The sequence below is a fragment of the Siphateles boraxobius genome, unplaced genomic scaffold, assembly GCF_051911475.1.
Source record: "Siphateles boraxobius isolate OS27281-9 unplaced genomic scaffold, OSU_SipBor_1 68, whole genome shotgun sequence".
Taxonomy (NCBI): domain Eukaryota; kingdom Metazoa; phylum Chordata; class Actinopteri; order Cypriniformes; family Leuciscidae; genus Siphateles; species Siphateles boraxobius.
In genome coordinates, this window is record NW_027509195.1 from 9,647,499 (window position 1) to 9,671,012 (window position 23,514).

Consider the following 23,514-nt stretch of genomic DNA (forward strand, 5'->3'; position numbering starts at 1 on the left):
CATGCTGACTAGCATGTCATGTCAGAATAACATTTGATCTTTGTTATAAACATGCAGAAAGCTCAAAATATAAGGGAAAATGTTCAGTGCATACTAAAACGTCTCGTTTTGTGATCCATTGTAAGAACGTCATACTGTTTTGCAATGACATGAAGGTGAGTGAATTTAGGGCCTGTTTCAGTACCCACAATTGCAGGCTTGGCCATTTGAGAGTAAGGCTGCATCCGAAATCGCATACTTTCCTACTATTTAGTAGGCGGTAAACAGTATGTGACAAAAGAAGTATGTCCGAATTCACATTACTCATAAAAGAGTACACAGAAATTACCCAGATGAATTACTTCTTCTGGTGAAATTCTGAATTGTCCATACAATGGACATTTTACTATCCCATGAGGCCACAGAGAAGATTTATAAATGAAAATGAAGCGCTGACGCTGAAACTGATGCTGGTAGTCCACGTGATAAGGGCAACATGGCGAATGTAGTATGTCCAGTCGAATACTTCTCTAATATAGCTAGTAAGTGAAAAACAGTATGCCAACTGATTAGCATGTCCAAATACATAGTATTCAAAAAACGTAAGCGAAAAGTACACGGATGACTACTTTCGCCGAGATTCTGAAGTGCGCATTCAATGGACACTTTACTATCCCATGAGGCCACGGGAGAGGATTTATGTATGATATATGATTTATTTATATATATTTTTTAAAATAACAAAACAGAGATGACAATCATGGCATACAATTTTGTAACAAAATTGCAAACTTGTCTGTACAAAATATAACAACAATATGTACAATGTCATCTGAACAAATAGAATAAAGGAAGAAGTTACCAATGCATGGCTAACTAAAACAAAGAAGAAGAAAAAAAAACCCCAGGAAATAGGAGGGTAAGATATTATTTTATACATCATTTAGAGTAGAGCCACACAAATTAAAGACCTTACAATTTAAAATTGTTTCAATTGCTTTCTTATTTACTGCGGATGAAATAATGTTAAGGTACATTTTAAATTCTTTAAAAAAAAAAACAATAAAAATTGGTTTGTTGTTGGTGAATTTACATTTATGGATATAAAATTTGCCCATAAAATAAATTAAGTTAACAAAGCAGGCTTTTTTTTAGTGGGGTCAGAATCAAAGTATCCAAAAATAATTTCTTTAAAGGTTACTGATATATCTTGATGGGTATTATCTTTAATAAATATGTCAATATCTTCCATAGTTGACGGGAGGGGATTTATGAATGGAGGTGAAGCAACGCAACTGACGCTGGTAGGTCACGTGACAGTAACTGCATGGTAGATGGGTAGATGCAGTATAGCTACATCTGAATTTTATACATATATTCATAATATACAGAACATACTTTTTTTAACAGTTGTGAAGTAAATTGAAATTCAAAAGTAGTACAGGCTACTCAGGCAGTGTTCGATTGTAGAAGCACCGTAAATCCACACTGTCTCTAATATTGCATCATAGCGGTAGTTAAGGCTAAGCATATCTATCATTCATCATGTTCAGGAACTCACATGCCAAAAAATCAAGAGATGTTGAGGAAAACTTTCCAATGTACGTTAAATTAATTAGATATTCTAATTTGGTAGTGCAAGGTAATGTGCACATTATGTTGGTGCAGAGATGAATGCACATTTGCAACTGCTTTTTTATAGATATCATAAGTATCATAATTCTTAAATTATGTTGACTGTTACATAGTGACTACTGAACAGATATTTAGAGTTTGTTTTAAAGTGTAAACTACTGAAAATCAAAATGTGTAAATAAAACTTTACATTTACCTCTGTAAAACCTTTACTTGCTTTTTTACTGTGTGCAAAAATTACAGGTAATCAAGTCAACACATACTTGCGGTCTTCATAGACAGTAAAAGAAAGGTCTTCACACCCCCTTGAACATTGGGGCCAAATACAGGAAATACGTCATGTGACAGGTCCTATGACAAATTTTTATTTTTGGATGAACTGTTTCTTTAAGCCAAACAACAGACAAATCGAACACTGCGACGTCACGTTTGCGCAGTCGTGTCGTGATTCTTCCTTTCCACGAAATTTCTCACTATGGCGCCTGTTGTAAGTTCGATCACACGGACCAAGTTAATAAAATAACATATGTTTCCATTCATTTCCATGTACACAAATCTTTCGAAATTGAATATTAATCTCTATCGCTGTCATAAAATAACTTAATATCCCAATACGTAATAAAATTGTTATATTATTGAATGAACCCCGTGACGTGAAGTTTAAGTCACATTCACACTGAATAGTTGTGTTATTCTGATGATAATGACATGCCTGTCGTAGACATAAGACTGAAAGTGCACATTCTGTGCAATTGCAGAGGAAGCAGCAGAGCTCTAAAGGTGGGAAGAAAAAGAGGAAGCAGGTCCTGAAGTTCACGCTGGACTGCACGCATCCCGTTGAAGATGGTATCATGGATGCTGCCAACTTTGTGAGAAGATCAAGTCCTTGTGAAGCCTATTTGTGATTATTACTGTGGAAATGTCAGATTATCACCGGCTGTCTGAGTTTGTCTCTTGTTTGCTTGTGTGTTTACAGGAGCAGTTCCTACAGGAGCGCATCAAAGTCAACGGGAAAGCAGGAAACCTGGGAGGTGGAGTTGTCACCATTGAGAGAAGCAAGAGCAAAATCATAGTTTCTTCTGAGGTGCCCTTCTCCAAAAGGTTAGTCTGTTTTGATACATCTGTTTTGCCAATAATTTTATTTTTTAGCTGCAACTTACATTATTACATATATTCCACTGTATTTATCTAATTTGCAGGTACCTGAAATATCTCACAAAGAAATATTTAAAGAAGAACAATCTCAGAGACTGGTTGCGTGTTGTGGCCAACACCAAAGAAAGCTATGAGCTTCGATACTTCCAGATCAACCAGGATGAGGAAGAAGAGGAGGACGAGGATTAAATTCTTGCCGTTGTTTTTTTTTTTTTTTTTACATTTAAATAAAGTCATATACAACTGTATTTTATCCATTCAGATACACTTCTTTATCAATACTGTTTCATGCTAGATGGACACATCTATTTAACAAACCACAAATGCTTTTAGGCCTGGTTTCACAGACAGGGTTTAGACTAAACCAGTAATAATCCTTAGTTCAATTAGGTAATTGAATTAGCTTTTATAAAGGTGCCTTAGAAAAAAAAAAAACATTACTGGTTTGCATCTTGAGATAAATCAATGACACTGACATATTTTAGGATATGCTGGTACAATGAAACTGGTTAACCACATTGAAACTGAAGTAGCAGCTGATATTTTCCCCAATATTGTGATATATAATCAAATGTAAAAGAATATTGGAATATTCTGTAAAAGTATATACGTTGCACTCAAAAGTAGAGGCAGATGAACGTGAGCTTCCAGGGACAAGTTTAAATGGACTAAATGATTGGAAAAGCCCTGCATGTGTCACCAGAGAGAAGTCTGTCGTTTCACTGGAAGATCCAGTTATAATATTTTGATTAAACATTGAGGTAAATAAAAAAATAAAATGCACAGCTGAATTGTTCATAAGATCTAGCATGCATTACGGAAATATAGAAGGTGAAATTTTCAGTTCATGTCAATCTTAAGAGAACAGCACACTGTTCTGCTAATTTGAGTAAAAACAAAACTACATAAAATATCAGATCCATGGGTAAAAAAATACTGTGTAACAACATATATCAACTTACATTAACCTTTATTTAATATGAAGAAAACAAAATAACATTTTAGAAATCAAAATAGGAGTTTAAATTCCAGTTCCTGGACATATACTGCTTAAACAAATTAACACATTTCTTGCAAGTACACAATTTAAAACTTGTTTTCATAGAACATAAAACATAAGCTTGTTGCTCGACCTCAAACTGGATGGACTCTTGTATGTACTTTCATACAGATTATGAAAGATAACAATGTGATCACAGTTTAAGCCGAGGTGAACACAAAGAAATGGCACAGTATTTAACATATCGCATGAAAAAATGCTCTGTAAAGACATTGTGGTCCCTGATGATGGGACAATCTACTCTTCTCAACATCAAGTTCATTATTTCCAAAACATGCTAACATCAACACGAGAACAGCATTTCTGTAGTTTACATCACTAGCAAGGGCATGAACATTTATGACTTGCATTTCTAGAAAAGGGAGAATGAATTTAATAAAAATCTCACAGCTGATGTCTCATTTGCATTGCAGGAGTTGAAAATACTTCCCTGATTAGATTAACAGAAGTATGTATCTTGAAAATGGAGGGGGAAAAAAAAAATCTTACCGATTAGCAACTTGATTTGAGGAAAATTAAGTTCTTATCTACGGTGACGAAAACATGGAGCTGGAAGTAATGCAAGTGATGTTTAAAAGGTGAAGTGCCCCATAACACTTGAAATGTCATAGGACAAACTGAACTTCCTCAGCCTGAATCTTCTTACTTAAAGGCACAATAATGGAGTGAGTTTGTCTTTAAGTTAACATTAGTCCATTGATAGTCTGCATTAGAATGATTTAGCACCAGTTTTTGGAAGAGAGCAGACATGGATCTCACAGTAATTGTTACGGAAAAATAAACAACAAAACAATCTGTGATAAACTTCCATTAGGAATGTTTAAGTAAAGGTGATTGATCCAGTGGAATCCCGAGTGCTCTGAGCAGTTGCTGGTTTTATCGTGAAATTAAAACCGGCGTGTGACGCCACAATTACCATTCTGAAACACCAGAGCCTACACATATCAGTTAATGCAACTTCTTTGATACTTTAATCCGACACGTGGATTGTCTTTCAAAAATGTAATTTGATGTCCCAAAAAAAAAAAAATTAAACAATCCCATCCCAACCAAATTGTGATTACCCAGGTGACCTAATGAACAGAGGCATTCCATTAAAGAAAAAAAGCAACTGGAGAAAACAAGAATAGGGTCCAATCAGAGTGTTCGCGGGTTGTATTCGGGCAGCTTCTTGAGCTTTTCCTTCTCCTGCTCTGTGTCTTGTCGGGCAATAACCAGGGAGTGCGCATAGCCCATCACAACCTAAAAGGAAAGTTTTCAGTTGCATACCTTTATATCACAGAGAACAGAATTGTGGGAGAATACGAGTCACATTTTGCCAGCAGAATTCACCTGTTCTGAATACACTCCATCCAGAGTTTTGACCTCTTGAGCAGTAGTGGAGGACTTGGGTTTGTTGTCACCATAGCCCTTAAAATGCAAAATTTAAATATGAGAAATTTGAAAAGCATATACACTACTGTTCAAAAGTTCAGGGTTGCTAAGATTTCTTAAATGTTTTTGAAAGAAGTTTCTTATGTTTACCAAGGCATTTATTTGTTAAAAAAATACTGTAAAATAGTAATAAATTATTACAAATTAAGACCTTTTTAAAATGCATTACTGTATTCCTATATGAATTTTCAGCATTGTTACTTTAGTCTTCAGTGTCACATGATCCTAAATCAGAAATCATTCTAATATGCTGATTTGATACTCAAAAAACATGTATTATCAATGTTGAAAACAGTTGTGCTTCTTAACATTTTGTAGAAACATGAATATCTTGAATCTTGTCACTTTTGATTAATTTAATGCATCCATGCTGAATAAAAGTATTATTTAAAATACTTGTACATATTTTTCTGACCCCAAACTTGTGTCGTTTTTTTTTTAAACAAGTCAAAGCCTTAAAAAGAAGACAAACATACCAGTTCTCCAAATGTGGGCGATGGTCCCCAACTAATGGTGCTATCATCAGCTGCAACGATAATACTGCTCTTCCTGAGAGGAATTACAGACAACATCTAATCAACATTCTGCAAACATTTCAAAATGTTTTATAAAGACGTTTTCAGAATCCTTTGCCTTTACCTACCCACAGGCCAGACTGCGAATCTTCCATCCGCACAGGTCCTGCACAGCTTTAGGGTACATTGTGGACTCACGAGACGTATTTGTCACTCCCCAGAAAAATAGACCACCTGGGGAAAGGGAAGCATTAACCACAAAGACATTATGGGTATTCAATTGTGTCTTTTTCCTAGGGAGGAGTTACATGCTTACCCGCTTCATTCAAAGCAAAGGAACACTGGTATCCACAGTATATTTGACTTGCTCCACGGCCTGGGAAGTCAAAGAGCTTGACTAATCGTGGGACCATCTCGTCTTTCTGTTCGGCATGGCCTAGTCGTCCATATCCCCCAAATCCCCACGAGAAAACGCGCTTTTGGGAATCCAACACCAGCTGCGTGAAAGCAACAATAAATTCAGCCTTAATTCATCCATGTCTGCCTTGCACCACAATCTTGCTACTCACCGTGTGATTGCCACCACATGCTACATCCCGAGCCACGACGTTGGGCACAGGAAGCACTTGGCCATCCTTGGTCTTCTCAATGAAAATGGCCACCCGTCTAGGGATCAGCTCGCAGTCAAACTCAATGCGCTGGGCACGAGCGATGAACTTTCCATCTGAGTTATGCCCTTTTAGATACAGAACACAAAGTTGAATAATCAAACCGATGCATTTGGTAAATGTTTTCAGTTAAAGGTATAGTTCACCCAAATATTAAAATTGTCTCATTTACTCACTCAAGTTGTTCCAAACCTGTACAAGTTTATTTTTCTGTTGAACACATAAGATGATATTTTAAAGAATGCTGGTAACCAGACAGTTGACGGCACCCATTTACATACATTTTTTTTTTTTTTTCAACTATAGGTGTCAAAGGTTGCCATCAACTGTCTTTAAAATATCATCTTATGTGTTCAACAGAAAAAAGAAACTCATACAGGTTTGGAACACGAGGGTGACAATCTTCATTTTTGGGTAAACTATCCCTTTAAATGAGCATCATTGGACTACATTGTTGCATACCAAGTTGGCCGTATTCAGGACAACCGAAAGAATAAAGGTTCCCCTTGCAGTCCACAATCATACTAAACTCTGCACCACAGGCCACTTTGACTATCGGCTGCCCGTTGTACTGGATCTGTAGGTAAATAAATGCAGCTGTTTTGTAGAGCATTTAAAACACAATAAACATGTTCCAGTGAAGCCCCATTAAAGCGGCACTATGCAGGATTTCTGTTTTTGTCAAATAGCAACCCCTAGAGTCGCTGTAGAGTACTTGTATTTAACGTTACTGTCGTAAATACAACTCACGCAGAGCATATCTGCACTCACGGCCTCTGCACTTCATAATAATAAAGTAGCCTACCGCGTTAGGCTTACCTGAGCCTAAATGCCAGATGTCACCAATAAAGTGCATCATGTACGTCGCATTATTTCGTAACAATGTCCGTTATGATGTTGTTAGACATGATTATTGCAATTTATCATAATAGTTCGCAAATTGCGCTCATTTACACTATTTACAACGTGTAGGCTTATTTATGTCCTGATAATTATGTGAGATATTGACAACTGTTGTCATGATAATGGCAGGGATCAACTTTAACAGTGAAAGCCTGACTGAGTGGGACTCTTGTCCGGTTCCTCGCGCTGTCAGATTCTCATTACCTTTTTCTAGACTCTTCCGACCGTGCTTTCTTCGTTTTTTTTCGCCATTCAGAAAACGCAGGTCCGATGTTTACTCGTGTGTGACTCCTCGGTCGGTCAGTCTGTCGTTTCCTCTTTCTCTGTTCCACCGACAATGCTTTTCTAGCTTTCTGCTTCTTATATGCCGGCTTTGCCATGGGACGATAGTTGTTCTTATAGCTAGCCGGATCCTGGATGGGGCGTGTATGCGTGTAATGTGTGCAGTGCTGTAAAGCAATTCGTTACATCGCGAGAGCTGAAATCAGGCGATACTTCCTGACGGCGGTCCACCGGCCAAAAGTTGCAAGTGTGGTTTTTCCACTCACAGGCACCGGGGGGGCGAGACGACTACCATTCAACCCGAAAAGAGTCATATAACCATTCCAATAACTCCGAAGCTGTTCAAAGCTATAAAAACTGCATAGTGCTGCTTTAAGTAAACGAAACCAAGGGCGTCTCTTACTGTAGCAGGGCTGAGCACAGCATCTGTCTGATTGCCCTGACCCAGCTGACCAAGTTTGTTCTCTCCAAAGGTGTAGACAGTACCATTTTCTGTGAGACAAAGCATAAGAACAGCACAATGGAATTACATTATCATTATAACAATGCAACAAATTATAATAACTGCAATTATATGACAAGCACTTTGCATTTAGCAGACGGTTGCCTACCTGTTAAAGCCATGGTGTGGTTTCTACCACAAGCAGCAGCTACTATCACTTCCTCCCCCAGGCCCTCAACTAGTTTTGGAGCCTCCAATCGTTTAGTGTCTCCATGACCCAACTGCCCTTTATCATTACGACCTAAGAGGGACCAGGAACAGAAATTAGGGACAGGATTTCCACATCTTTTGATGCATGAATTTCTTTTTTTCAGTTGTTTTTGGGTACTGTTTTTTTCTTCTTTTATAAAGATTGATGGATTTTTATTACACTGGATGAGACAGTTGTTGCGCCTCACCACAACAAAGTGACCATTGCAAATCCATTTGTTCTTTGTGTCAGAAGTAGCGTGAAGCATGTCAGAAATAGACCAGTGCATCAGTTTACTGTTGGGAATTTGCCCAACAGTAAACCATATACATATACAGTATCGCTCCATATATAGTATAGACAGCATCGCTGATTATATTTATAATGGGTTCCATTTGCTTTGTTGCATCGCACCACTCACATCCAGGGTAGATGTGGTGTTAGTTTATTAGTGACAAATTGTCAATATGGAAAAATATATACACTACCATTCAAACATTTGGGGCAAGAAAGAGGTCAGTGAACGTTATTAAAGATTTCTATTTCAAATAAATGCTATTATTTTTTTTCTATTTGCAATCACGAGAATAAATTACAATTTAAAACACATTAAAATAGAAAACATTTACTTATAATAATTTCACATTACTGGTTTAAGTGCTGTAAATCGATAAAAAATAATTATATAATTAATTTTACTTATTGCACACCTAAATTATAAGTTTTTAATATATTTTTATATTGTAATACTTTCACACTGAATCTCCAAAATAATATAGAAACATAAAGATGGTATATTTTAAATATTTGTTTAATGGCATCTTTTAACTAAGCACTACGAATGAAGGTCAGTAGCACTGATACAGTACTGATACTGATGTCTCTATTTTCTCAATTTAAGCCATTCAACATTACAGTATAATTGAATGCTATCAATTTTAATATTTAAGAGGCATTAAAAATATATATATAATGACTTAATTTAAGTGAACTTAAAACAATCTTTACATAAACCCACAGGCATCTATCAGGGGATCCATGTATCAGTGGATATTTTAGAGATCCGCCAATAGATGCCTGCTTTCAAACGCTCCCATGTGTATCTGTGAAAGCACTGGGTAAAGACAACATGTTTTTGAAGTGTTGATCATTGTAGCCAATCACAGACATATGTTGAGCGCATGAACGCAATGGCCAATCAGAGACATATGTTGAGCGTGTGAATGCAATGGCTAACCAGAGGTGTTTAAAAATCTATTCAACAGTGCTCAAAATGCTAAAGGGAAATGTTGGTATCGTCACATTTTTTAAATTTCATTAACGACTGGTACGTTTGACAAAAATAGCCTCCCTTCAAAATTTTTTTTGTTTTTGACCATGTAACTTTGTAAAACAGTGCTTTGAAATTTTCAGATAGGTCTAACAGATACTGTATATTCAGAAACTGAATAAACACTGGGCAGTCTTCACTGCATAAATTATAAATCTAATATAGATTAATCAGTATTAAAGCCTTAAGTTAAGAGCAGGGGGTGATTTTCTCTTTGTCTTTTGTTCTTTGATTAACATTAATGACTGAGAGCATAGGGTTTATTAAGACCTGCTAAGCACTGCTGTTGGTGACACTTACCCCAGCTCCAGAGTTTGCCCTCTGTGGTGATGATGAGACTGTGGGCAGCACAGGGACCAGACACCACACAGCTAACCTCGACATCATTGAGACACCCATAGCGATGGGGACCCCACAGATTCTGTCCAAGGTTCCTATAAGCAGCTGGAAAAACACACACAGACACACATGAATACTCAATAACAAAAGTGAAGACTCTATAAATGACTGCAACCCACACACTTCCTCTTTCTTATTTTAAGTGTTAAGTCAATTTCAGCACCTGGCTGATTTATCTTAGATTTTCTGTGTGAAATGTTGGTGGTTTATTTATAAATTTCCCTGTTCTGATGTTCAAAATATGACTTATCAGTTACGGGCAACTAAATCCTGTTTATCTCACACAGAAGTGTAAATTCGCTGCAGTACTTTTCAGCCAACAAGTACTTCAAATAGTCCAATACATTTTATGAAAAAATAATACATTTATTCAGCAAGTATGCATTCAATTGATCAAAAGTGAGAGTAAGGGCTGTTACAAAAAAATAAACACTACAAATAAATGCTGTTCTTTTGACATTTCTATTGAAGAATCCTGAAAAAAAAAAATGGCTTCCACAACAGCATCTGTTTTCAAGATTGATAATAAGAAATGTTTCTCGAGCACCAAATCATCATATTAGAATGATTTCTGAAGGGTCATGTCACTCTGAAGACTGGAGTAATGATGATGAAAATTCCGCTTTACCATCACAGGAATAAATTACATTTTTAAATATATTCAAATAGAAAACAGTTATTTTAAATTGTAACAATATTATTTCACAATAATGCTATTTTTACTTACCAACTTAAATACCAGTGTCTATGTTTTGTTGAGATCATAAATTATCTAGTTGTTATAAAGATCAAAACAGTAAAAATAAAATTTACTGATTTATAAAACGGCCCTTTCATAGGCACAGGTCTATGTCATCTATGCATGGCAGATGATGGCACTATCCAACACTTCATCTTAAATTGCCAAGAGGATGTCCGAATTGTTTCTTTAAATCTCTGTATAAATCAAAAATTCCTTAACTACAAAAGAAAACAAAAGTGAAAAACAAGTGCAAATTAAACTCTGGTGTCACAATGTCCCATTAACGGATTAGCACAGATGACTCACTTCGGTGAGACTTTCCTGAAACTACACTGTAACCCAAATATCTCTGGCTCATGCATGATCGTACCTTGCTGTTTTGGCACTTCTTTTCTGCCAATCAGGTCCCAGTTGGTGGCTCCAAAAACAAGCAGCTGACCTTTGACTTTGGGAACCTCAAGTTTCTGAACAACAGAAAAAGTAAGAAATCCATCAACAATCAATTAATACAGATTTCAAACTGAGCTCTGAAGAACCACAGGGGGTGCTTGGGGGAACAGGTAAAAACACACACACATATATATATATATATATATATATATAAATTTAAGTTTTCAAATTCATCAAAGTAAACGTGTTAGTTTATTGTTTTAATTGTTATTTTAAAGGTTTATACATCTAACATTAAAAGTAAGGAAAAAAGATACCGTTATAGTAACGCAAGGTAAACATTCTTTGGATAATATTTTAAATATGCATTGTTTTGAGAACAACAACAACATAACAGTGAATCATTAACCTTGGAAAATGTAATTGGGGGGAAATAAGCCTCCATACTTAGCAGCTTTTTAACGGTTCCATAACATGAATGTCATATTTGGAGGTCCTTGGCAATGCACAGTTTGAAAACCCCTGTACTTTATCATATGCTAGTGTAAATGCTACTATATGTGTGTATATATATATATATATATATATATATATATAAGTGCATGCGTATATAAGCATACAGTAGATAGAAGCAATAAGTATGCAATTATATGTCCTTACAATCTTCTCCTTCACATCATCAGCCACAGTGACCGGCTGCAGACCCGCTTTAGCTGCTGGTTTCCCAGGTTTCTTTGTGTTTTCTTGTTCAAAGTCATCAAACTCATCATCACTGCTAAACTCCCTTTCCTTTTTCTTTCCACCTCCTCTTTTTCTCTTCACTCCACCGTTCCCAGACACATCGGTCTGCTTCCTGCGTGGCATAGTACAAAATCCTACAATAAAAACAAAAACAAAAAAGTAGTTGGGATGCATTTTATTGGTCTGACTATAAATGGACAGAAATTAGAATCAAACGAGCCAAAAACATCCGACTGAAGAAAAAGTCAATATGATTCAAATCAATTGCTGATCCAAATTCCCAATTATCCCACAGCGAAGGAATCCTTAAGAAAACACACACACATGCTTTGCGTATTAGTAATGTCAAGGCACGGTTTCTTGGTATATATGACAATATAAATATAAAGTGTTGTAAAAAGCAGCGGTCCTGTGCTATGCTAACACACTAGCAGCGCTGTAACAAAAGAATCAGCAGCAACGCGTCTGTCTCACTCAGTCTCCATTTGTTTCTTTGTTATGTTTTATAAAGCAGCCGCCGGTTAGCCAACTAGCACCGCTCTGCTTCAACCAGGCTAGTAACTAAACTATTCCCTTACCCCACGTGTTATATCTGCCCCCGTCCCGTAAAAAAGTCAAATCCAACAACGTATGTCCCATGGAAAGTGCATTTGAAAAACATAACGTTTACAGATGTGTATGATGCAGACGTAGCCGTGTTAGCATGCTATACTGCATTTGCATCCGAAGCCGCAATCATAAACATCGACAATATTATAACTCACCTGAGTAAAACTTTCCCCCCTCTACTTTAAATACAAATATCTGAGTTGACGGAATATAGACGTGTTAAGTCAAGTGGCTGCGACTTGGTCTGTTGTTCTGAAAGATGCGTATTATTATGCAAGAAGATTTCCTGATTCAGATGCTCTACTTATGTCTGTCCGTCTTCCTCGTTTTTTGATTGATTCGGAACAAAAGACTCGCAGACTCGCGATCAAACCACGTGGGTTCAGCGCACACTCGGGGCTTTATATCGCGCACATCTGTCTGGTGGAGAGATCGCTGAATTTCCACTATGAAATCTCAAAGATTTGTACATTTAACACGATTTTAAAGTCATTCGTGTAGAAGTACACAGAAAAGTTTAATTTACTTTAAAAAAGGAACGTTTACCTGTGTTGCTGGGAATTAAAGCGTTGAGCTCAAGATGTCTTTTTCCTCTATTCTCTTCACTACGTTAATTGAGGTTCAGATATACAATTAAAACACTCATGTAACTTTCATGTCACTGAGCGTGTAGTCCACAAAACAAAAACACGAGTATGGGATGCAGCACGAACTACAAATGTGAGTCCGTATATGAGACTATAGCGCCCCCTGCTGAGTTGGGTGACATGCGGATCGTAAACAACCTCCTCCGTGGAGAACTTGAACAGAACCGACTACAGAAGAGTTTCTGTTATGCTTACATGTGAAAAACGGTGTCCGTTAAAAAAGAAAAGGGAACTCTGTAGACGGAGTGTAACGTTACATGGTAAGTGTGCGTCTGATCATTGATTGTGGCCCACATAAACAAATCCCATACGACATAAAAAAAACAATGTTGCGCAATTTTAAAAGAATGCCATTTTTAATATAAACATTTTTAATGCAGTCTAAAATCAACCCACAAGGCATTCACCGTTCTTGATCAGGTGCCCATTATTTAAATGATGATTCCCATCATGATCTGAGGTTAAATAACTGCACTGCTAAAAGAAAATTGCACTAGTTCACCTGCCCATTCAGCCTTAAAGGTTAATAGTAAACTAACTTGCTATCCTTGGAGGAGGCTCCCTCCCATTCAATATTCATTGTTTTACTAGTAATACTATTTCGATAAATATACAATCAGCATTACATTTCCTCTACAGGAGAGGAAAATAATTCATTTACATTTAATTAACGTAATCAAAGGCAATTTTTTTACTGAATTTATTTAAAATTAAGGTTTGGTTTTAATATGAGATCTATCTATCTATCTATCTATCTATCTATCTATCTATCTATCTATCTATCTTCTATCTATCAATCAATCAATCAATCAATCATAATGAAACCATGAGCATATTAATTCCTCTCCTGCTGTCTACCCCCAGCAAGGAACTATTGAAAGAAAAGTTGCTCTTCTGTGATTGGTAGGAGTGCAGGCCTGATCATTTGCTATTGGCTGGCTGTTTCTTGAAGTATTTGCATACTGCTCTCTCATGGTGTACGGCAGGGGGAAGGAGTGAGTGCAAAGAAAGGAAAAAAGGGAGGGACTGAGGGAAAAGAAAGAGGCAGAAGAGTTTTCATATTTTTCGGAGAAGCCGCGTCAGTTAATGCATTGGGAGTCTCAGAACTTGTTCCTCCACTAAAAGAAAACAGTTAAAATCAGCTCTTTACATTTGCTGTGCTTTCTGATGCAGAGACTGTGGTGTCATCAATTGTAGATTCCCAGATGGCTGCACTGCGCAAAGATGGGAGCAGACATGACAATGGATCTGTATTGATAGCTTGTGATCAATAAGGACAAAATCAGAGGGGTGACATTTAAGCGACGTAAAGCCAGGCTTGTGAGTAAGTCTTTATTTAGAATAAGAGCAAAACATTTAGTGCTTCTGTTGTTTTACATATGAAAATATAACAGTGCAACAATGCCTCAGTAGGGGGGAGTGAGACTGTAACGTTAGATTAATATAAAAAAACATCCAGACTCTCAGATGAAAAAAGGATTGCGCATAATAATCGGACCACTTTAATTTACTGACATTATTGATTTCATAATAAAGCACATGTTGAAAATCGTTTGGTTTTCTTTTGTGATATGAAGATTCTGTGACAATTATTTTATATTAATATAATCCTGGCCTCTAATGATGAATGGCAGACAAAAACAACTATATTTCACCTGATGGCAATAGTGGACGACTACAGTATATTTGTGATATTTAAATTAATCTGACATCTATTTATCAGTCCAGTGCTAAAGCTAATCTGAGAGCAGAGATCATGGTCTGTCCTTCAGCCTTACTTACCAGTGGTTTGATATCAGCTGACTCGCATGGGATCAAATCATTCATGTTGGTCATTTTTAACCTCAAGGCTACAGTTTTTTTATTGAAACAGCTTGTCTTCCTTTACATGATCAGATTAGTGCATTGGTTAACTGTGAATTTATATTGCAGTAAGTAGGGAATGATATCAGTGTAAAATAGGCAGAAGTCTGTAAAAAGAGAGTTAATATGTGTGGCGGTCCAGATGCCTCTCTCATTGTGCCTGTGTCCAAGGTGATTCCTGTGTCATTTATTTGAAAGCAGTTTCTAGGCCATTCAATGGCCTTGCTGTTCTTACTATGTGTGCTTTACTCACAACCATTCAACCTTGCTGTGCTCTCTCCGAGTGGGAAAGATGCTTTTTTCCTTTGTCTATTCACTGGCTTCAGCCTCGTCTTGCCCCTGCCCTTCTTTCTAGTGAATAATTCATGCACACTGACCTCCAGCTGTAGGGTTATCTATCAGGAAACACGATTGACAGAAACTCTTTTCAAGTACTTTTGTGAAGTTTGGCTGTCACTTTTATTTAAAGCAAATTATGGTGTATTCAAAGACTATTCTTTTCCTGGGAATCTTACTCATGACCTTGGCGTTATTACGGGGATGAAAGAGATCCAAACTGGTTAATGAATTGCTGTCTCATTTTACTCTAAATACTGGTACTGACGCAACTAAACCTGCACATTTCTTTGTATCACCCTTCCGGTCATTCCTCTCGGTTGAGTTGTGTTGTTCTGACACATGCTGAGACTGAGTCTTTCCCAGTAAATGTGGGAGGAGATGTTGTGTTAGGATTCAGCTGGTAAGACAAGCCTGGATCTGCCACACACTGTTGAGGAATTTAACATTTTCACCCTGTCTCCTTTAGTAACCTGTAATGTCATACATAGGCCAACAAAAGTCATTTTTCACTGAAGTCTTGAGGTGTGATGTTAGATACACTACAGTATTGTGTTTCACTGTCATACAGAATATCCTGTGTGTTTAGGGACTTTGGATTGAGCATTTTAGAGTACATGTGTTAACACATTTCTCTTTTACAGGAGTGCAGATATGACTACATATTAAACTTCATGGCATCTCCAGAAACTCTTAACCCTCCTAAAAAAGGTTAGTACATGGAACATGCTGCTTGTTGATTTTTTGATGTGTTAGATAATTAAAACGGATTTAAAGGGGTGGTTAATTATGATTTTACTTTTCTAACTTTAGTTAGTGTGTAATGTTACTGTTTGAACATAAACAACATCTGCAAAGTTACAACGCTCAAAGTTCAAAGCAAAGGGAGATATTTGCTTTTAAAGAAATTGCTTTTTAAGGACTACAACAAACGGCTGGTAGGGACTACATGACATTCCTCACGGGTTAGTGACATCACCAATCCTAAAATTGACATAAACCCCGCCCCCGGAACACAATTTCTAGATTATCAAGACAGAATATGCTAATCAATGACTAGAAGATAACTACACATAAGCTACATAAATTCATCAATGTTGTCTATCAATCTTTCAGAAATGTTGTCTACATTTTGTCACTTCTTCTTGAGTCTCTCCATCTTTGTCCTACTCGGTTTGAACATAAAAGGCTAAAAGTTGTAGAAATTTTCAGTTCTTGTCAGTGTAAGGTAATCAAGCTGCTAAGGAGCACTTGAAACTCCACTCTCTTTGCCGGGAGCAGCAGCTCATTTGCATTTAAAGGGACAGACACAAGTTTTTGCTCACCCTAAAAAAGTAACATTTTAACATACTATAAAAAATATATATGGTGTATTTTGAGCTAAAACCTCACATACACACTCTGGGAACATCAGAGATTTATTTTACATCTTGTGAAAATGTCATTGTACCACCCTTTTAATTTATTCCAAAAAACCAATGCAGATCAAGTTATTTTAGCATTTTTTATATATACTCTAATAGCATTTATTCAAATTTTAAATTAGCTTTTATATTTTGTTTTAATTTTACTTCAAGTTTTTAGTAATGTTGTTATGTGCTTTTGTTTTTTATATTTCTATATAGATTTTTTTTTTTTAGTTTTGTCATTTTTGTAATTCAGCTTAGACATTTATGTCAGTTAGTTGCAAAAGCAACATTTCTAATTTCAGTTTTTCATATTTTAATTAATTTTTTTCTATTTATTTTTCAGTTACCGAAATCACTTTTTAATAGTTTATTAACTATTATTAATAGTTAATAATACTTGACTGCTTATATTATATTAAAATTATTGTCAAGCTTCTTAAAATATCACATAAATTGACATTTTATGACAGGGCAAGGTTAAATCAGGTTCTAAAATGTCATGTGGTGCTGATATTTATGATATATTTGTTAACATAATAATAAAGGTGTGTACACACACATGTATTCAAGATGTTAGGAAAATTAAATGTATTCATAATTAAATCAATCATTACACCAAACAAAACTTTTCTATTAAATGGTATACCAACATGCATACAAAGAGACGAGTACATTCAAGAACTTGGCATATGTGTTTTAAACTAGATTTTTAGAAGATTTTCTTTATCTTGGACACTCTTATACATCATTAACATAGTATGATTCAAATTAAAATTTTCCAAACCCAGTGGTGCTTAGTCATTATTTGGTAGTCCTGCCAAGATGTTTTAGGAGGTACGTCATGCGACATCACACTGTTCACTGTTCTCTCTGGTACAAACAAGGCCCAAACAATGTAATGTATCTGTGCATGACACATTAGGGTGCGCTCTTTTCAAACAAAGAGAAACCATAATGACAGTTTAAGAGCTGTTAATGACCTCTGTATGTCACCTGTTCTGGTATATTTGAGAGTAGTATAGTGGGTAGAACTCTGAAACACAGTTACCTAGTTGAGGGAATACGGCATTACCCTCTTAATCTCCAGAGAGCTTGGAAAACCGCAGCGCTCAAGGTAACTGACCATATGCTGCAGCAGAACAATTCTTCCACCATATGCCACCTGCTCTTGACACACATCTATCCTGAAGCCATGGAGACTGCTTGCATGAGACAATCGCTTAAATTTCTAGTATCCCCCAAAATCCACCTGGCCGGGGCTAAGAGGTTCTCATACTTCTGCTGGAGTGAGGGGAATGAGGACAAGAGACATGGTAAACAATTGTTTTGTTGGTTTAGTGATTGTTGAAGGGAATAGAGCACCTGAGCACTGCATGATTACAGACCTTTAGAACCATTTTGAAGTCATGTGAGCCTATATTGACTTGAGTAACTTATTCATGTTATTATATAAGGTAAATGTGCATCAGGGAAAAATCGGAGGGCACTTAAAGCAGGGAAATTTGTAACATAGAAATGTGAGCATAGACATTTCTTCTTTGTTGTAATTGCTTTCTACACTGCTGCTATGCACAACCCACTTTCATAGTGGGAGCAAGTGAAAACATTTACTGGTAGAAGTACTTTCAGTTGAGTATTCTCTATAAAGACCATATGGTCACATATGTAATCCTGCTCTTCACATGATCTGTTTTTCTCCGTCCAGTGCAGAGTGTGTAATCTCTATCCCTGTGCTTTGGCTCCTTTGCTAAACGTAACGTTCCAACAACTGGTCCGAAAATGCCAAAAAGTGATGCAATGTTTTTGTTGCTTAACTTGACTTTGTAGTTTACAACAAAAGAGATATTGTGCCACTTTTCTACTCTACCGGATTCGGCTCACAACACACTCACACCTTTGGTGTATGTAACAGATTGTTTTTGTCTGTATTATTTTGTCCATCTGTTCAATGTTTGTGGTGTGTGTTATCAGAGGGAGGGAGTTTTGGCTTTAAACTTGTGAATTTTTCTGAAAAAATCTGATGACTCATAAGGGTTTTGTCTGTTGTGGTCAAAACATTTTTTGAGCCTCCTCTTTGACTCAGTCCAACATTATAATGGAATACAAATGTAGCTGCTTAGATACAGAGTGTGCACTGAATTATAAAGACGCAATGTTTTGTTTGTTGTCTTTATGCTTTTTAAGTGAAATTGCATTATACATGCTAAGTCACATAGCAATCAGTCTGTAGCAGGCAGGTCCTAGAGCTGTGTGGCTTAGTTTTTACACTGATAAACACAATGCTCACAAAATAAAATAGATATACAGGCCCAGGGTTGTTCTCTATTCTTAAAATCCACATATCTCCATATCCATGTTTATGATAATGTACAATGAGGCTTAGAGGTGGGCCAGTCAGAACACCATCACAACACTCAAACAACTACAACTTTTAAGAGTATTAATGTAAATTAAGAGATGAGAAAGTATCATGAATTTACAACTCATTATTCATTGGCAAGCAATATGTGCAACATGTTCCATTCCCTCTCTTAGAGGTGATTAGGAACAGCTTAAAGTGCCTCTATTAAGGTTCCAAATTCCTTTTCATGCAGTGTGTAATATAGCTGTTTGTGAATGTAAACGTTCTACAAAGTTGTAAAGTCGAAAGTGCAGGATAAACAAAGTTATTTTCTCCCAAAAGAAAGAATTGACTCCGAAACATTTATAGGAGTCGTCTGTACGACTTTAACATTCCTGTGAAATAATTAATAATAATAATGATAAAAAACAGAACAGTGTTTATCAACAGAAATTAATCAAATGTAAAACGACACTGCATAGTCTTCATTGTATAAATTAAATATGGATTTATCCTACTAAATCTTCTAAAGAGAAGTGAGTGATTTTCTCTTTGTCTTTTGTCTTTTTTGATTAAAGGGATAGTTCCCCCAAAAATGAAAAGTAGCCCATTATTTACTCACCCTGAAGCCATCCTAGGTGTATATGACATTCTTCTTTCAGACAAATACAATCGGAGTTATAAAACTTTCGTGGCTCTTCCAAGCGTTATAATGGGAGTCAATGGGTATTTTTTTTGGAAGTCCATCAAAGGGTTAATAAAGGCCTTCTGAAGTGAAGTGATGCGTTCGTGTAAGAAAAATATCCATATTTAAAACTTTATCGACTAAAATAACTAGCTTCCAGCAGACGGCCGTACGCAAGTCTACTTATGCCAAAAGAGTAACCATTGAACTTGACGTACAACATAATGACGAATGCGGTTGCTCAGCCCTGTCTGTTTGATTACACTACTCCTACATCCTAGGTCATACATCGTCAAGTGTTACTCTTTTGGCGTAAGTCGACTTGCGTACGGCCGTCTGCCTGAAGCTAGTTATTTTAGTTGATAAAGTTTAGACGCGCTTTGATGGACTTCCAAAAACATATAACCATTGACTCCCATTATAAAGCTTGGAAGAGCAAGGATATGTTTTTATCTAACTCCGCTTGTATTCGTCTGAAAGAAGAATGTCATATACACCTAGGATGGCTTAAAGGTGAGTAAATCATAGGCTAATTTTCATTTTTGGGTGAACTATCCATTGGGTGAAAATTAATGACACAGGCAGCAGAAGGAATAGCTGTCACTTTAGGAGCTGCAAAGATCTATTATGCTGATACACATGCAACTTATTTCCCAACTGTTTATGATGTTCACTTCAGACATAACAAATATGGCATTTTGACATATTTCTGTGTGTATTTGACCGTTTACGCACAAACCGGGAGCTGAAAGTTCACTTTACTTATCCATGATTCTCTCTGTCTCTGAACGTTCGCACAGAAAGCAACTTGGGGAACACTCAGAATACCATCGCAACACTCAAACAACCAGAACAACATCGCAACACTCAAACAGCCACTAAGAACACTATCACAACACTCAAACAACCACTCAGAACATCATCGCAACACCCAAACAACCAGAACACCATCGCAACACTCAAACAGCCACTCAGATCAATATCGCAACACTCGAACAGCCACTCAGATCACTATCGCAACACTCAAACAGCCACTCAGAACACTATCGCAACACTCAAACAACCACTCAGAACACTATCGCAACATTCAAACAGCCACTCAGAACACTATCGCAACAATCAAACAACCACTTAGAACACTATCGCAACACTTAAACAGCCACTTGGAACACTATCGCAACACTCAAACAACCAGAACACCATCGCAACACTCAAACAGCCACTTAGAACACTATCGCAACACTCAAACAGCCACTCAGAACACTATCGCAACACTCAAACAACCACTCAGATCACTATCGCAACACTCAAACAGCCACTTGGAACACTATCGCAACACTCAAACAACCAGAACACCATCGCAACACTCAAACAGCCACTTAGAACACTATCGCAACACTCAAACAGCCACTCAGAACACTATCGCAACACTCAAACAGCCACTCAGATCACTATCGCAACACTCAAACAACCAGAAAACCATCGCAACACTCAAACAACCACTTAGAACACTATCGCAACACTCAAACAACCACTTTGAACACTATCGCAACACTCAAACAACCAGAACACTATCGCAACACTCAAACAGCCACTCAGATCACTATCGCAACACTCAAACAACCAGAACACCATCGCAACACTCAAACAACCACTTAGAACACTATCGCAACACTCAAACAACCACTTTGAACACTATCGCAACACTCAAACAACCAGAACACTATCGCAACACTCAAACAGCCACTCAGATCACTATCGCAACACTCAAACAACCAGAACACCATCGCAACACTCAAACAACCACTTAGAACACTATCGCAACACTCAAACAACCACTTTGAACACTATCGCAACACTCAAACAACCAGAACACTATCGCAACACTCAAACAGCCACTCAGATCACTATTGCAACACTCAAACAACCACTCAGATCACTATCGCAAAACTCAAACAGCCACTCAGATCACTATCGCAACACTCAAACAACCACTTAGAACACTATCGCAACACTCAAACAACCACTTAGAACACTATCGCAACACTCAAACAGCCACTCAGAACACTATCGCAACACTCAAACAACCACTCAGATCACTATCGCAACACTCAAACAGCCACTCAGATCACTATCGCAACACTCAAACAACCAGAACACCATCGCAACACTCAAACAACCACTTAGAACACTATCGCAACACTCAAACAACCACTTTGAGCACTATCGCAACACTCAAACAACCAGAACACTATCGCAATACTCAAACAGCCACTCAGATCACTATTGCAACACTCATACAGCCACTCAGATCACTATCGCAACACTCAAACAACCACTCAGATCACTATCGCAACACTCAAACAGCAACTCAGATCACTATCGCAACACTCAAACAACCACTTAGAACACTATCGCAACACTCAAACAGCCACTCAGATCACTATCGCAACACTCAAACAGCCACTCAGAACACTATCGCAACACTCAAACAACCACTCAGGTCACTATCGCGACACTCAAACAACCATTTAGAACACTATCGCAACACTCAAACAGCCACTTAGAACAGCATCGCAACACTCAAACAACCACTCAGATCACTATCGCAACACTCAAACAGCCACTCAGATCACTTTCGCAACACTCAAACAACCACTTAGAACACTATCGCAACACTCAAACAACCACTTAGAACACTATCACAACACTCAAACAACCACTTAGAACAGCATCGCAACACTCAAACAACCACTCAGATCACTATCGCAACACTCAAACAACCACTCAGATCACTATCGCAACACTCAAACAGCCACTCAGATCACTATCGCAACACTCAAACAACCACTTAGAACAATATCGCAACACTCAAACAGCCACTCAGAACACTATCGCAACACTCAAACCACCACTTAGAATAGCATCGCAACACTTAAACAACCACTTAGAACAGCATCGCAACACTCAAACAGCCACTCAGATCACTATCGCAACACTCAAACAACCACTTAGAACACTATCGCAACACTCAAACAGCCACTCAGAACACTATCGCAATACTCAATCAACCACTTAGAACACTATCGCAACACTCAAACAGCCACTCAGATCACTATCGCAACACTCAAACAGCCACTCGAACACTATCGCAACACTCAAACAGCCACTCAGATCACTATCGCAACACTCAAACAACCACTTAGAACACTATCGCAACACTCAAACAGCCACTCAGAACAGTATCGCAACACTCAAACAGCCACTCAGATCACTATCGCAACACTCAAACAACCACTTAGAACACTATCGCAACACTCAAACAGCCACTCAGATCACTATCGCAACACTCAAACAGCCACTCAGATCACTATCGCAACACTCAAACAACCACTTAGAACACTATTGCAACACTCAAACAGCCACTCAGAACAGTATCGCAACACTCAAACAGCCACTCAGATCACTATCGCAACACTCAAACAACCACTCAGATCACTATCGCAACACTCAAACAGCCACTCAGATCACTATCGCAACACTCAAACAGCCACTCAGATCACTATCGCACCACTCAAACAACCACTCAGAACACTATCGCAACACTCAAACAGCCACTCAGATCACTATCGCAACACTCAAACAACCACTCAGATCACTATCGCAACACTCAAACAACCACTCAGATTACTATCGCAA

The 23,514-nt window shown here is 37.4% G+C and overlaps 3 protein-coding genes across 9 annotated transcripts in view; 2 read left to right on the forward strand and 1 right to left on the reverse strand.

The window, feature by feature from the left end:
* Positions 1–1,995: 1,995 nt before the first annotated feature.
* Positions 1,996–3,017, forward strand: LOC143722875 (large ribosomal subunit protein eL22-like). The gene is made up of 4 exons (XM_077214554.1): positions 1,996–2,101; positions 2,373–2,483; positions 2,591–2,715; positions 2,814–3,017. Exons 1-4 carry the CDS (start codon positions 2,090–2,092, stop codon positions 2,956–2,958), a joined length of 393 nt encoding a protein of 130 aa, XP_077070669.1. The 5' UTR covers positions 1,996–2,089; the 3' UTR covers positions 2,959–3,017.
* Positions 3,018–3,722: 705 nt separating this feature from the next.
* Positions 3,723–13,268, reverse strand: rcc2 (regulator of chromosome condensation 2). Of its 2 annotated transcripts, none has more exons than XM_077214553.1 (13): positions 13,081–13,268; positions 11,845–12,059; positions 11,165–11,258; positions 9,954–10,097; positions 8,243–8,374; positions 8,035–8,123; positions 6,909–7,023; positions 6,348–6,514; positions 6,095–6,275; positions 5,907–6,012; positions 5,740–5,812; positions 5,162–5,239; positions 3,723–5,071 (listed from the first exon to the last, which is right to left on the reverse strand). In XM_077214553.1, exons 2-13 carry the CDS (start codon positions 12,046–12,048, stop codon positions 4,967–4,969), a joined length of 1,488 nt encoding a protein of 495 aa, XP_077070668.1. In that variant the 5' UTR covers positions 12,049–12,059; positions 13,081–13,268; the 3' UTR covers positions 3,723–4,966. The 2 variants fall into 2 exon arrangements, with proteins under 2 accessions (XP_077070668.1, XP_077070666.1); XM_077214551.1 differs by lacking the exon at positions 13,081–13,268 and adding an exon at positions 12,690–12,881.
* An 890-nt stretch (positions 13,269–14,158) lies between these two features.
* Positions 14,159–23,514, forward strand: part of arhgef10lb (Rho guanine nucleotide exchange factor (GEF) 10-like b) — a 49,797-nt gene continuing 40,441 nt past the window's right edge. Inside the window, exons 1-2 of one of the 6 annotated variants that reach the window (XM_077214557.1) lie at positions 14,159–14,501; positions 16,025–16,091. In XM_077214557.1, the coding sequence (XP_077070672.1) occupies positions 16,055–16,091 (37 nt within the window). In that variant the 5' untranslated portion in view covers positions 14,159–14,501; positions 16,025–16,054. Of the gene's footprint in view, positions 14,506–15,802; positions 15,906–16,024; positions 16,092–17,897; positions 18,103–23,514 lie in introns of those variants that run through there. The other 5 variants (XM_077214558.1, XM_077214555.1, XM_077214556.1 and 2 more) reach the window with 5 other exon arrangements.